The 15,896-nt window shown below is 47.4% G+C and overlaps 1 protein-coding gene across 8 annotated transcripts in view; it reads left to right on the plus strand.

Moving 5' to 3' along the window:
- The first annotated feature begins 1,966 nt into the window (after positions 1-1,966).
- Positions 1,967-15,896, plus strand: part of LOC114682562 (myosin phosphatase Rho interacting protein) — a 118,755-nt gene continuing 104,825 nt past the window's right edge. For 2 of the 8 annotated variants that reach the window (XM_028856490.2, XM_028856491.2), the window contains exon 1: positions 1,967-2,419. In XM_028856490.2, coding sequence (XP_028712323.1) covers positions 2,297-2,419 — 123 coding nt within the window. In that variant the 5' untranslated portion in view covers positions 1,967-2,296. The remainder of the gene's footprint in view (positions 2,420-15,896) is intronic. The other 6 variants (XM_028856485.2, XM_028856486.2, XM_028856484.2 and 3 more) reach the window with 5 other exon arrangements.

The raw sequence follows: 15,896 nt of genomic DNA on the forward strand, positions 1-15,896 counted from the left end.
GTGTGTGTGTGTGTATGTGTGTGTGTGTACATATAAGTGCAGCACACTGTGCACTCATAAGGAGGTCAGAGGACAACTTGTCAGAGGTTGCTCACTCCTCCACCGTGTGGCTTCAGGGGACTGATCTCAATTCTCAGGCTTGGCACTAAAAGCCTTTACACACTGTGCCACCTCGCTGGCCTAAGTCTTCCTTTTTAAACAAGTTGTACACGTACATAAAACAAAACCCAAAAGGAGCAAAAAGGTTTTATAATGAAAATTAAAAGTAGGTCACTTCCCAATAACCTAGTTCTTCTCCCCAGAGGCCACCATTGGTATCACTTTCTGAGTATTCTGTGCAGACAAGAACTATCAGTCTGCCTTCACTCATTCCCCTTTGTTTTTGGAAAAATTTAAAAGAACAAGAAGGTTGCAAGAATAATGCAGCAAACACCCTCTGCCAAATTTCACCAATTAACGATTGGCCATAATATGTGAAATATTTTGCAAGCATTATTATCGCTTAATGCTTGCAAACCCACACATTCATGTCAGTTTTGTACATGAGGTCAATGAGGCACCAGCCAGGGTAAAGGACTTGCCCACAGCTGGATCAGAGCTGGGCTTTCCCCTCAGGCGGTAGGAAGACTTTGATCTGAGTTCCTTCATTCCTGATACTTTGTGCAGGAAAGCATTTCTTTCTCAAAATGGGAAATACACCTCCCGGGGTAGTCACCAGATGATCAGTGGAAAAGTACACAGCTCTGAAGGCATCTCTTCTACTAAAGCCTCCTCATAACCTGAGCTCAGCGGCTCTCAATGCTGCTACCATCTGCTCCAATATCACCTTCACCGTGAAAAAATGAGTTAGCTTAGATTCTGCTAAAAACTCAGGCTGATTCCGAACTGTCAGCCCGTTGAGCCAGGAATCTCAGGCCTAAGCGATCCCTCCCTCACGTTGTTCCTCCCTCTCTCCCCACTCCTCCTTAGACATGTCTCACTATGGTCCAGGCTGACCTCAAACTCTCCATCCTCCTAGGTCTGCCTCCAGAGTCCTGGGACCACATACTCCTTTCTTGTTCCTCCTCCCCCACCTCTACCTGCATACTTGGGACCATTTCCGCAGGCTCCCTGCTTAGATCCCTCCCATTGCTGCTGGAAGCACTCTGTCTCCTAAGGAGCAGGGGTTGTCCCCTCCACCCTGCTCCCCTCCGCCCATTCTGCACTCCCCTGCTCTTTCCTTTCCTAGTGGCCTTTTGCCTGGAAGTCTGGGCAACAGTGGCCTACAGTAATAGTTCGGCCGCTTCCTGGCAAAGTGACCTTGCACAAGCTATTCCCAGCGTCTGAGCCTTTGTTTCAGCAAGCACCTAATGAAGGTGCCTAACTCCGTATCTTGCAGAACTGGGCTCACTCATCTCCCATCTTAGAATTGATAGCTCCTTAAGGCTGCTGACATCTAATCATGTCGGAAACACTATGTATTATTACTTAACTGTTCCACGCACCTCAGTTTCCTCACGTAAAACAGGAATGATCATGGAAAGATTGAGGAACTTTAATGAGCTGAAACATGGGGAGCACTTGAAACAGTTCCTAGCCCTAATAGTGCTCTCTGGGTCGACCGAAGACCCGGCACAAAGTAGGGGTGCAGGCTGGGCGCGGCAGAAGGCCGCAGGGAAGAGGCTACGAGGGAGGCAGGGGCCCTCGGGGAGACCGCGGAGATCCGCGGCTCCCTTCCGGGAGCAGCCCAGCCCAGCGCCGCAGCTGTCAGGCCGCGGGCGTCGGCGCCAGTCCACCAAACCTGAAAGTTCCATCCCAGCGCCTCCACCTTCCCAGCCTGGACAAGTTACCTTGCGCCCGCTGCTCCCGGTCCCGCCCCCGCCATCCATTGGCCGACGGGTTTCTTTGTTAGCAGGAGCGTGCGGGCGCCATTGGCCCGCGGGCTGCCGGTTGCGGCGCCCCGCCCCGCCCCGCCCCGAGTGCGCGCGGCGCCGCGCTCGGTTCGTTCGCGGTGGCGGCGGGCGCCCGGTGAGCGCGACGGCTGGACTTGCCGGCCGGCGCCTTGGGGGCGGCCGCGGTGGAGGCAGCGGCCCGAGGCCGCGTCCGTCCATGGACCCGCAGCGGCCCGGCGGCGGGGCGGGGCGCGAGGCGGCGCGCGCGCTCTGAGGCCGCGGCGAGCAGGCGGGGCGCGGCGTGAGCGGGGAGGCCTTTCCGGGCCTGCGGCGGCCAGCGCAAAATGCGGCGGCGGCCGCGCTGAGTCCCGACCTCCGGGAGCGCGCTGGGCCGAAGTGGCCCGCGCCGCGGCCGCCCAGGCGACATGTCGGCGGCCAAGGAAAACCCGTGCAGGAAATTTCAGGCCAACATCTTCAACAAGAGCAAGTGTCAGAACTGCTTCAAGCCCCGCGAGTCGCATCTGCTCAACGACGAGGACCTGACGCAGGTGAGCTGCCGCGGGGTGCGGAGCTGGGAGTCCTGCCTGCGAGTCGGGCGAGGAGCCCGGAGCCTGCGAAGGCCAAGAGAAAATAAAAATGGAGCAGGGAGAAAAAAAAAAAATGCGTGAGAGTTGGGGGATGGGGTTGGAATGGGGGCGGGAAGAGTATCGATAGAGCCGGGACAAAGGGAAAATCCTCAAGTATGCCGAAAAATAACATCCTTTCCCGTTCCCATAGCTCTGCCGTGTGATTCATGCTTTTTGGGTGACTCAAAAAATGTCTGGTTTCCCTGGATAGGAACAAAGTGGGGCTTGCTTGCCGCTTGTCAGGACTCTCCTACCCACCCCCAGACTCTTGTCTTGGGGCTGGACTCAGACTTGGCCACCAGACTGTCCCAGGAATTGGCTTGTGTGCGTGGGCCACCAGCTTCCATCTTGTGGAACAGAGCCTGCTCTCCTTCTAAGTCACTGTCACCGTCAGGGCTCGGAGAGAGGTGGGGTATTTCTAAGTGGGGATGGGTGGGTCTTGCTCTTGAACTGATGGTAGGGACGGTTTTTGTTGAGGGGGGTCCCTGTTTCTGCTCTCTGGCTGGGGAGTCCAAGAAGACTTGTGTGCATTCTGGGGAAAGTCGATTACCTCCTCTTTATGTCTTTATCTGTTGGTCGGGATTTTGGATCGGATTAGTAGCTCTTCCTACCCCGCGTCAAAGTCACAGACAGGAAAAACAGTTCTAGGCCTCCACCCCCGAGTAATAAATGTCGGAGATGGGAAATTTGTGTTGATACAAGGTCCCTCGTTTGGGCCACAGGCCCTATTGGCCCTTGGGAACTGGGTGCTCTCAGGCTTCTGGTGTTGAAAATTCCTGGCCTTATTTGCACCACTTTGGGAAGGACCTGTGCATCCTGCTTACCTTTCCCCCTGCTCCTCTTTAGTTACCTCTCAACATCTGATTGTCCCCTGCTTGCTGAATGCCAGTGGAGTTTCCCCATGCATTCCAGTCCAGTGCCACCTGGTACTAGCCACTCCTTTTTGGAAAGGGCTGTTTAGACTGAAAACATTGCTTTGAAGTTCCCTGATTTGGCTGTTTTTAATGCCTTTCTGGGCAAGCAAGGTTTGACTTGTTTTATGGGGCAAACCAGAACTGGGTGGTAGGGCAGGGGTTATGGCATCTTTCTCTGAGGTCAGATTTCCAATAGCCAGGAAGTAATCAGGAAGCTTAACTAGATTCTCCAGGTCTCAGTCATTGATTTGTGAGGACACCCAGGGCCTTAGCGACCTGTCTACTTGGGAAGGGCAAAACTCCTGAAGAGAGAGAAATCGTGGTTTCCTCTTCTCATTTGAACTCTGTTCTGGGAAGCAGTTTATGGGATTTATGAGGTGACTGCTTCTAGTCTTGGCTGTGACTTTCTGAGGTCTGACCTTGAACGAATCTTTTTACCTCTGTGTGTTTTAATTTCCTTATCTGTAAACTGGTAATAGTGATTACTGGCTTACTTCTCCCACGGTGCTATTAGGAAAAGCAAAAAATGTATTTTATTGAGCTTTTCCTCTTATAATTTAACAAACCGAAAAACCACCCATAGAACAGTCAACTTTGATTTAAGTTTCTGGACTTGGCAAAAGGCTGTTTTGAGAGAGGTTTGTAAGTTTCCAGGTTATTTGGAGCAACCACAAAACTGGTAATTAGATATTTATGCTACACAGGGGCTTTTACTGATTCTTAAGTTTAGATCAATGAGTGGAATTTAAATGTTTGAGTCTAAAATATTAAAACAAAAATAAGTTGATTATTAATTAAACTCAAGGGATGAGGCAGATTGAAAGTATTGGACTCTTTAGCTGTTTTCAAAGTGGAATTGTAGGTTTTGAAGCAGGCCTGAGACCTCCAGGGCACAATTTGAATAGTAGTTCCTAAAATAATGAGTAGGGTTATTTGTGTGGGGAGAGATTAGCCCAGTCTTCTACCTCCTGGGATCTTTCAGGAAGAAACTGCTCTTGAAAGGCGAGCAGGGAGACTGGAGGTTCTTGCCAACAGCATTTGTCGCTGCTCTCTGTTTCCGGTTCTCCCAGAGCCCTTTTCTCTCCTTATGGCTCCATTGGAAAACCTCAGCCAATCGGTTCCTGTCAGCCTCCCCCAATCCCCTGCTTCCTGCTGCCCTTCCCACCCAGAGCTTATTTTAGACTGTCCAAACTGGAAGATACATCATCAGAGCCACCCCCTCTGTAATAGTTGAGGATGTGAGTCTAGGGAGGCGGGAACAGCTTCTGCTCTCAAGGATGTCATCTTCCCAGGAGCACACATTCCTTTGAGCCTTCTGATTTAAGCTTTATTTCCTCAGCTGTTGGTTTTGTTTATTTGTTTTCCCCTAGAGAGGTAGGGAACTTCTTCCAGGCCCGCATATGTTGTGGCATCAGACCTGGGAAGTACTTGGAGGTCAGTTAAACTGGTCACTTCCTTTCATTGCAGAAAGCCTAACACTCAGAGGGAAAGATTTGCAGGAGCATAGCATGGATTCCTAAGTGCCTTCTTTGTCCCCTTCTCTAGGGGTCTACAGCAGCCACCTCGTGGGCACATCAGGACAGTTAAGTCTCAGAAAGTGCCTCAACAGTGTTGTTTGGGGCCAAGGAGTCCTGCTTTCCCTGCCCTGGAATTCAGACTGATCTGGGATACGTTAAGCACAGTTCTTGTGTTGTCTGTCACTCGGATGGAGCTGTGCTTGCTCAGCCCCTATTCCCAGGATGACATTTTTCTTCAATCCTCTTGTGCATTTCCCTGCATATAGAAGGACGGAAGTATCATTTGAACCTTTAAAATTTTTAACATTTGTTTATTGTGTGGTGTGGGCATCCACTTGCCACAGGGCACCACTTGTGAGTCAGTTCTTGTATCATGGTTCTGGGGATCAGACTCAGGTCATTAGGCTTGGCAACAAGTGTCTACCTGCTGAGCCATCTCAGCCGCCCTCAGCCAACCTTTGGAAGCCTGAGCTTTGTGCTTGTGTTCTCCAGCGTGCTTCTTTCTGCTTGACAACGTCTAGAGCTCCTTTTCATGTTGTTACTTCTAAAAACATAAAATTGTTTTCCATATGGGCCCATTTGGAATGCACTATAATTTAACCCATTCCCTCAGTGATGAGTAGTCAAGGCCACTGGTGAGTTTTGCTGTTCTAAATAGTGGATAGAGGGCTGGCAAGATGGCTCAGGAGGTTGGGTGCTTGCTATGCAGGCCAGGCCTGAGAACCTGAGTTCTTTCTCCCGAACCCATGTAAAGGTAGAAGAAGAAATCAAGTCCACAGAGTCGTTTTCTGACTTTCATGTGTGTGCTGTGGAGAGAGAGAGAGAGAGAGAGAGAGAGAGAGAGAGAGAGAGAGAAGAGAGAGAGAGAGAACCCCATACATACATTTATGTATGCATACAACACATTAATTTTTAACAAATAAATGTCCTCTTAAAAGATTTATTTTTATTAAATTGAATCATATGTAGGAACCTGTGTGTGTGTGTGTTTGTGTGTGTGTGTGTGTACGTACGTATGTGTGCCTGAGTATGTGGATGTGGACATGGAAGCCAAAGGTGTTGATTCCCCTGAAGCTGGTGTTACAGCAGACATTTGTCAACTGCCTGATGTGGGTGCTGGGAACTGAACTCTGGTCCTCTGGAAGACCAACAAATGCCCTTAACCACTGAGCCACCTCTCCAACCCAGTTACTGTGTCTGTCTAGCTAAAAGCTATAGTGCTTTTGGTTGGGTGTGTGCGTGCAGGAATGCGAATATTTCTCTGGGGCAGATACCTAAAAATAGAATGGTTGGGTTAACATCAAGTTCACTAAATTTCCAAAACAATGTCATAACATTTTCAGAAATGGATATTACTGAATGATTTTATTTTTTAATGAGTTCCCTATTGCTATGCAAGTTAAACCCCCCTTTTAAAATTTTATTTTTATTATTTTTAATCATGTGTGTGTCTGTGTGTGAATATGTGCATGTGAGTACAAGTTTGATGGAATCTTACATAGCCCAGGCCGTCCTTGAACTTGCTTTGGAGCTATGGCATGCCTTGTGCTGATCCTCCTGTTTCCACCTCCACAATATTGGGATTAAAAACAGGTCTATAACACCATGATGGCTCTTTTTTGTAATATTTAATAAGTTATTTTTATTTTTCCTGTGAATTGTTTGTATTGCATTGTTTGCTCATTTTTCCATTAAGCCCCCTTCCCCTGATGATTTGTAATTTTTTTGTATATGCTTTTGGTAAGGGTATACAAACTTTGTATAGAGGTCCTAATAATAAATATTTTAGCCTTTGTGGCCATATAGACTCTGAAAATTATGTAACTGTTATCATGATACATAATGAACTATAGATAATACTGTGCACAATGTATGTGGTTGTGTTCCAGTAAAACTTTATTAGCAAAAACAGGCAGCTGGCATGATTGACCTGGGAGTTATAGTTTGCTCCCCCTCCCCCAAATATGGTGAATATTTCCAAGTGTCACTGGTCTCTGTGTGTGGCTATTTTTTATATAGTAGTTTAAAATGAATGCAGTTGGTACTAGGGCTGCAGCGCATGCTAGAACACGCGCTTAGCATGCTTAGAGTCCCTGGGTTTCATCCCCAGAACCGATATAATAAAGTACAATGACTACACTTATTTAGTGTGTGTGTGTGTGTGTGTGTGTGTGTGTGTAGATCAGCGATTTCTCCTTCCACTTCCACTATGCAGGTCCTAGAGAACCAGTTTAGATAGCAGACTCATTGACAAGCACATTACTCACAGGGTCATCTCTTCTTTAATATCATGTGTAAGAAGATCTTCTCTCCAATAGTCTCCAATATTATTAGTTGCTTTACAGTTATTTTTATGTTTAGCTTTTTAAATTTATCAGATTTGTTCTTAGGAAAATCACAAAACCAAGCCGGGCGGTGGTGGCGCACGCCTTTAATCCCAGCACTCGGGAGGCAGAAGCAGGCGGATCTCTGTGAGTTCGAGGCCAGCCTGGGCTACCAAGTGAGTCCCAGGAAAGGCGCAAAGCTACACAGAGAAACCCTGTCTCGAAAAACCAAAAAAAAAAAAAGAAAAGAAAAGAAAATCACAAACCAAAGGCAGAGGATCTAGAAGAGGCCTGGGGTTAGTCCAGGTAGATGGCTAGGAAGATCATCTATCCACAGCAATATTAAGAGACTAGAGAGAAGGAGGTTGAGCAGATTTCCTGGTGGAGAAAGCCAGGATGTATTGAAGTACCCATCCATCCACCTCCCCCAAAACCCACAGTTATATTTATTTTATGTGTGAGAGAGTTTTGCCTGCGTGTGTGCGTGCGTGCGTGTACTTTTGCATGCCTGGTGCCTGGAGAGGCCAGAAGAGGAGATCAGATCCCATGGAACTAGAGTTCCAGGTGGTTGTGGGTGCTGGGAACCAAACTTAGGTCCTCTGCAAGTATAGGACTTCTTAACCCCCAAGCCATCTCTCCAGACCCAATTATCTTTAAAACAGACAGAGAAACCAATTTGCAGTGGGTTTAGGGGTGGAAATTCTGAGGTAAATTGACCTTGTGAGGGTGGATATCCATGTGGCTCCTGAGGTGGAGCCGTTCACCTCAGCCAGAAGTGAACGCTGGAGCGAAGTGAAGGGTTTGCTGAAGTTACAAACGTCAGTGGTTTACTTAGGAGAGAGTGAGCACAGAGAGACACCCTCCATCCTCACAGGCAGGTAGCAGTGGAAGCCCTGACGGAAGTAGGGAGGTCTCAGAGAAGGCTGCTCACTCTGAGATGGAGGTCTCTCCTGGAGCTCCTAGTCCTCCTGATCTGATTGTGTCTTCATTGTGCTCCGACTGTCCTATTACCATGGCTTCAAAGGGTTAGAGGTTGGGGAGCTCTGATACCTGGGGCCAAGGGTTTCTGTAGAGCATTGCATCAGGGCTCCACTTGTTCCTCTTATTTTCTTAGAAGTTTCAGGGTACAGAATTTGTCTGACAATGTTTATCTCAGGAACAATGGAGAAATGTCTTGCTCATCTTTTTTTAGACTATTGATAACTCTGTGTATCTGTTCTGTTTGTCAGGGGATGTGTCTGAAGTCCCAGATACATAAAATCCCCTTACAAATGACCAAGGACATGAGAAGATTCAGTATCATTAGTCATCAGGGAAATGCAAATCAAAATTACAGTGAGGTTCCACTTTATACTCATGGGGATGATTATAATTCTAAAAAAAAAAAACCCAATTTAATGAAAGTAGGTGAAGATCTGGAGAAATTGCAATCCTTGGACATTGCTGGTGGGGATGGTATCAACCGCTGTGGAAAACATTTGGACAATTTCTCAAAAAGGTAGATGTAGATTTACTGTGAATTACAGCAGTTGCAGAAAATTTGAGAATAGGTGTACTCTAATACTTGTATGTAAATATTCATGGCAGCACTACTCACAGCGGCCAAAAGATGACAACAGTCTGAGGGTCCATTGGGCAGCGGGTGACAGCTTGTGAATCCATACAGTGAGTTATCCTTTTATCTAACAAGGAGCAGAGTCCTAAGCCATGCTGTGACATAGATGTACCAGGAGAGCATGATGCCAAGTGAAAGGCTCTCACAGAAGAGATCACACAGTGTAGGAGTGTGTTCACATGAGTGTCCAGAGGAAGTGCATCAGTAGAAACAGAAGGCAGATTGGTGGCTGCCAGCGGCTGGGGGAAGGATGGTGGGGAGTGACAGCTAATGGGCTTGAGATTCTAGTTGGGGGGTGGGGAGGATGAAATGTTTTGGAACTGGATGGGAGTACTTGTTGCACAATATTGTGTAATATACTAAATGCTACTGAAATTTTCACTTAATATGGCTAATTCTATATTATGTGAATTTTACCTCAATAAAAAAGGAAAAAAGAACTGGGTAGTGGTGGTGCACGCCTTTAATCCCAGTACTTAGGAGACAGAGGCAGACGGATCTCTGTGAGCAAGTTCCAGGACAGGTTCCAGAGCTACACAGAGAAACCCTGTCTTGAGAAAACAAAAAACAATAAACAAAAAAGAAAGAAAGAAAAAAGAAGAAAAGAATATACAAGGATCATATCCACACCTGCTCTCTGCTCCTTATGTCGTTTGCACTATCTGATGGTTTCTGGAATCCGGACTAGAGATTGGGTTTTTTTTTTCTTATAGGGCCAGATAGCAAATATTTTAGGTTGTGTAGGCCAACTGGCAAAGTCAAGACATTTTTAGAATTACTTATCTAATCATTTCAATAATGTAAAAGGGAGTTAGGCCTCGCATATTGCAATATAAGCTAGCAAGTTCCAAGCACAACTTTGAAGTAAGAAAAAAATCAGAAATTAAAAAAAAAAAAATTTAAATGCATTATGAGAAAAAGTTATTACTTGCTGCGTGCGTGCGTGCGTGCGTGCATGCATGCATACATACATGCTCGTGCAGGCTGTCAGATAACTTTACGAGTTGCTTCTCTCCTTCCACTTTTATGTGGGCTCCCAGAGTCCGATTCAGGTGGTCAGACTTTGGCTACAAGAATTCTTTACCCACTGAGCCATCACACTAGCCATCCCAGTTATAGTTTCTTTAATCTGATAGATCAAAAACACTATCATTTTTACCATGGAAAGAAGTTTAAATGTGTGAGTTCACCTTCTGGTGGGATTCAGTTCATACAACCACCTTTCTGGTGTCTTAGCCATGCATGGCTGCTTCCCAGAGACTCTGGCATGGCATGTGGGAAGGAAGGCCTTATCTCTCTCTCCTCAATGTCACCTGAGAAGGCTCTGGGCTAGAGGGTCTTGTACTAGTCTTCTCTTACCTGCTACTCCTGGCTGTGCCCTCTTTCTCTTGCCCTTGGTGTCTTTCTGCCAACTTTGGGGTTGTTTTGTCTATGAACGTCACATCTTCTTCAGTAATTAATTCCTTTTGATGTATTCAGAAGCTCTCTGTGGGTTCTGACCTCACCCTTGTAGAGGCAAGGTTTGGTGACAGAAGGAAGAAGGGTTTTGGCCAGGGTCCAGATTGCCTGCAAATGGCCTTCTGGGAAGCCAGTGAGTTCTGAAGCAGGCATGAGTGCGGCTGCTCTCTGTGCCACATACACCTTTACAAGCCATTTGGCTGAGACCCCCTGTCTCATGCAGCTTCTTTGATCTTGTGTTCTCCGGTGTTTGTCACCTGTCTCCTCGCTTGCTTCCCTGGGCTGAGATTTTCTTCAGAGTTATTTTTCCCTTGCAGACCCAGACCCGTGTTCTCTTAGGCACAGTGTGCAAGACGACCCAGAAAGGTGAACTGGGCCTTTGTTCTATGAAGTGGGCACCTGCCTTCTGTTTACTGAGAGGGCATGCTATGCTGTTGGATCCATGGGGTCCCTGAGTACCCTCTGCATGGTCATTAATATTCCAGAGGATGCTGATGGCCTTTTTCTGTGTGTAGAAGCCTTGCTTGAGCCGTCTTGTGACTGCCAGGACCCTGTGCCGTTAACTGAAATCAAGACCTTTGACTTGAATATGTCTGTTATTTATTTATCTGTTTGCTCTCATGTTCGTTTGTTTGAGATAGGGTCTCACTGTGTAGCTCTGATTGTCCTAGACTCACTCTGTAGACTAGGCTGACCTTGAACTCACAGAGATCATCTGCCTCTGCCTCCTGAGTGCTGGGATTGAAGTGTGGACTACCTCACCAGTCTAAATGGTTATCTTTAAGTGGTTCCCAAGCTGCTTAATTTTATTTTATTTTTAATTTTTTATTTGTGTGTGTGTGTGTGTGTGTGTGTGTGTGTGTGTGTGTGTGTACATGAATCCACACAGTGATTTGGAACAGTCAGCCTCAGAAAACAGGTCTTTCTTTATCCTGGGAACTTGGTTCTCTGGGCTGCCCTTTTTCCATCTACATGACATGGTTGGCACAGTTGGATAGTTTCAGGCTTTTCAGTAAGACCCGTATTCTTTCACCAAAGCAAGGCTCTGTGTGGTATGGCTAGGGTTCTGGCTGACAGAGGCCCTTACTTAGGTCCTCTGAGGGCCTGAGGGGGTTTGAAAACTGCCCCAGATTTTGTGCCTGTTCTAGTTTCAGCGCTTGAAGCTGTTTCTCAGCTGCCGTGGGTTGGACCTGCCACTACCCTGCTCATCCATTCCCACAGTGTCATTATGTCCTTCTGGGGAAGGCGGGGAGAGCCAGTGGGTTGATTTGCTGGCATTTTGTCTCTAGAGACTGGAACTGGAATCTTCCAAACCACTCACTGGTTTTCTGAGTCAAGGTCAACCTAGTTCACATGAAACCGCAGTTGGTTTTTTGCCTGGGGCTCTTCTCGCTTGGTCCTCCTGGGTTTGGCTTAGGGATAGCACACCACCCAGTGAGTGAAGCTTGTAGTGGGTCTACATATTTGGCTCTGCACCTCCTTCATCCCTACCCTGGCCTGAACATGTTGAATCACCTGTCAGCATCATGATTCCAGAAGTCCCCAGAGACTAGGGGCCAGCTTGACTGCTGGCAGAATGGCTCCCGGGCAGAGAAAGGGACTGCTCACGGTTGATCCCCATTGATCTGTAACTGGTGCTGTAACTCTTGTACCAGTCCGTCATGGGCTGGTACAGGAGGGCTCAGTTCAGGAGGGCCACCGTGACATGAGGTTGACATTTATCTTTGGCTAAGGCAGGGCTGTTGTCAGGCCTTGGTGTGTTAGGGAAGAAGTTGCAGTGCCGAGAAGAGGGGCTGTCCCGTCCCTGCCCTCCTGGCCTTCACTGAGCAAATGGATTGTCTTTGCTTCATAGACGGAGCAGCCGAGAGCTGTGAGTTGTGTGCTGAGGTCACAGGAAGGCTAGTATGGGCTTCTCCAGAGTTCTGTTGGGCCTCCTTGCCCTTGGTAAGTTAACCTGTGATCAGAGAGATTCCCTGGTTCGGGGATATTCACAGGGTGTGCGTGTGCGTGTGCGTGTGTGTGTGTGCGCGCGCGCGTGTGTTCACTTTCTGCAGCTGTGAGGAGCTGCAGGGAACCTCCTGTCCCCCAGAAAGGCTGCTAGCCTGTGGTAACAGCCACACCTTTGGCATATTGCTGAACAGGAGTCACTGTTTTTTTCTCCTGAAAAAATAATTCAGAATTGGGAAATAACCATGTCCTTGATCTTCTCAGGCACTGGTTTTAACAGACAAACTGGCTCCTTGATACACTTTGTGCTTATGGTTTTTTACCTCCTCATTCTTCCCCTGACTGAAGGGGCTGTGTGAAATGGGAACAGCTGCTGAGAGCCCCAGTGGAGTAGAGAAAGGGGGTCATTTTCAAGGTCCCCTGGTTTACACTCAGAGCCTCATTGTGAGGAGTAGGGGAGACACTGGGGCATGGGAGCCTTGGGACCCTGTGGGGGTCAAGATAGCTGCCTGCTTTCCACTTGAGGATGTGCTGTGACCTAGAAATCTGACAGCTGCACTTTTCCATTTTAGTGTGCCACAGAAGACGGTTGGAATAGCAGAGAGCAAGTTTTCAGCTCAGGTCACATCCAGCATTCTCCTATAGATTGAGCAAGCTTCTTAGGGTTAAGTGTCTGTGCCCTCATCTGAAACTTCAGGTGATTGTAATACCCTTCTTGGAAGTCTAGAGAACAATAAGGTGCATGTACAGCCCCCAGTAACTCCAGGGATATGGGAGGGGCTGAGTTCATAAACACCAGGTAGAATGGGCACTCAGGAAACAGGATGTTTTGCAAGCACTGAGCATGCAGTACAGAGTGAGCATGTGGGGCATCGGCCCTGCCCTGGCATGTGCTCACTTAGCACACTGTCCTGTCTGTTAACTGTGTAAGCCAGTTTGTCCTTAAATTCATTATCCTCCTGCCTCAGTAGCTTGAGTCTCAAGATTACCAGTGTATGCTGCTGTATAGGGAATTGGGTCAGTGCCCTCGAGCTAAACAGGGTGGGGTATTTTGCTGGATAGTTTTATGTCGACTTGACACAAGGTAAAGTCATCTCAATTAAAAAAAAAAAAGCCTCTATAAGATCGGGTTGTAGGCAGGCCTGTAAGACAATTTCTTAATTAGTGATTGGTGGAGAAGGGCCCAGCCCATTGTGGTTGGAGCCATACCTAGGCTGGTGGTCCTGGGTTCTATAAGAAAGCAGGTTGAGGCCAGGCATTGGTACACACCTTTAATTTCAGCACTCAGGAGGCAGAGCCAGGTGAATCTCTGTGAGTTTGAGGCCAGCCTGGTCTATAGAGCAAGATCCAGGACAGGCACCAAATCTACACAGAGAAACCCTGTCTTAAGAAACCCTGTCTCAAAAACTAATAAATAAATTAATTTATTAATTAATTTAAAAAAAGAAGAAAGAAAGAAAGTAGATTAACCAGCCATGGAGAGCAAGCCAGTAAGCAGCTTCCCTCCATGGCCTCTGCATCAACTCGTGTCTCCAGCTTCCTATCCTGTTGGATTTCCTTCCTGTCCTGTCCTGATTTCCTTCAGTGATGAACAGTGATATGGAAGTGTAAGCCGAATAAACCCTTTGCTCCCCAACTTGTTTTTTTGGTCATGGTGTTTCATCACAGCAGTAGCAGATTCAGGCTGAAGGGTCTGTCTTGGGCTCCACATTGAAGCAGCAAATGAGAAAATGAGCACAGATGAGGAATGCGTACCGTTGTAACCTTTCAGGGGAGCTGGCCCTCAAGCCTGTTCTGTCTCTCCTAGCCAATTTGAACCCCTGGACCCTGCTGTTGTCCTGCTGTAGCTGCTTTGTACCTCCAGTGCCATCTCACATTGGCCCAGAGAGATCAACAGGCTCTGCTCAGTCTTGTTTGTGTGTGTAGGTTTGGTTTCTGGAAGATGGCAGTATGAAGATTGAACTGGTTTGAAGGCTTTAGAGGACAGGAAGTGAAAGGGCCAGGTGTCATCAGCTGAGATCTCCACCTCAGGCTGTCTGAGTCCTCTTCACACAGAAAATGGGTACCACAGGTAGGAGATGCGGGAGGACCTAGGCTCATGTCAGCCATGTCCCAATGTCAGCTACACAGTTGCCTTTTAGATGTCAGGTGAATGCTAAGGTGGGTAGAGGACAGCCAGAGCCAGAGCCAGGCCAGTTCAAAATTGCCAGCTGGTCAAGAAATCTGGCCAGGGTGGGTTATAGCCCCTGATCTCCAGCATTGAATTGGCCCCTCTGCTACCAATCACACTGTCCTCATCTCAGGGTTCTTCTAGATGCTTAGTCATATGGTATGGAAACTACTGAAGGCTTTTCTCATGGACACATGGCACCAGGACAAAGCCCTCTACTTCCCAGTCTCCATCTGCCTTCCTCTCTGGAAGTGAGTCTTCTTCTTTGTGAACCATGGTCTCCCATGGTGTACAAAGGGTTTCTTTGTTGTCCCAGGCCACTGTTACTCTTTCATATCCACAACAGTCTTATAGGTGAAGAGATAAGGGGCTGGGTGTGGAGAAGCCCTGTGACTTGTCAGGAAGAGCTGGGCGAAAGCATAGACCAGCTCCTGGCTTCCTGGATAGATGTGGATCAGCTGCCTGCCAAGTGGGCCAGCTAGAGGATCCAGTCTGGGCTGTCCTTGTTGAAGTGTGCTTTCTTGTGGACTGTCTTCCCATCATGCTCCCCCCCCCTTTTTTTTATGAAGAGGGACTCTGCATGGAACTGGTCATGACTTCTGTGCAAAGCTGCTGCCCAGAGGCTGTCCAGCATCTATCATTCTTCCCTCTGCCACAAACAGCATCATCTTCTAACAGTCCTTTAGCTGTGGGCAGCCTGTCAGGGAAGAGGCTTTTAATAACCCCACCCACCCTCTGGCAGGGGCTAGGCTTGCAGGGCCCTCTAGGCCAGTTGAAACAGAGGGGAGGAGGTAAAGCCCATATCTGTAGGCCTGCCTACTATGTGCCAGGGCTGTGGGATCTGTTGTTTTTGTTTACTTTTGTTCTTTAAGGTGTAATTCATATAACACAAAATTAACCACATTAAAGTGTATAATTCAGTTGCATTTAACACATTCACAGTGCTATGAAACCATGCTCTAGTTGAAACACCTCATAACTCTTCAGCCATCCTGCATCCCACTTCCTATTCCCAGGTGATCACTGCTGTGAATCTGCTTTCTTTTACTATGAGAATTTCACAAAAAATGGAATCATAGAACTTGTGACCTTTGATCTGGCTTCTTTCAATCAACTAATGTTCTCATATCTTGAGTACTATTTAGAATTTCATTTTTTTATGGCTGTGTATTATTCCAGGGTATGACTGCACTACATTTTGTTAGCAAGAGGGCTGGAGGGTACAGGATGGGAAAGCTGGACAGCTCAGGGATGAGGCTTACTGGAAGGTGAGGTGCCTGGGAGCTGTTGGAAGGAGCTCCTGGTGCTCAGAATTGGGTCTCAGAGGATCTTGGGTTTGTTGAAGCAGAAAGGCCTTCTCTGTCCTTTTTCCCTACAGGATTACAGTGTTTGTTTGTTTGTATATTACTTTTGGCACTTCATTCTTTTAAACAAAACATGGAACTTGAGCCTGG

This window comes from Peromyscus leucopus, chromosome 8b, assembly GCF_004664715.2.
Source record: "Peromyscus leucopus breed LL Stock chromosome 8b, UCI_PerLeu_2.1, whole genome shotgun sequence".
Taxonomy (NCBI): domain Eukaryota; kingdom Metazoa; phylum Chordata; class Mammalia; order Rodentia; family Cricetidae; genus Peromyscus; species Peromyscus leucopus.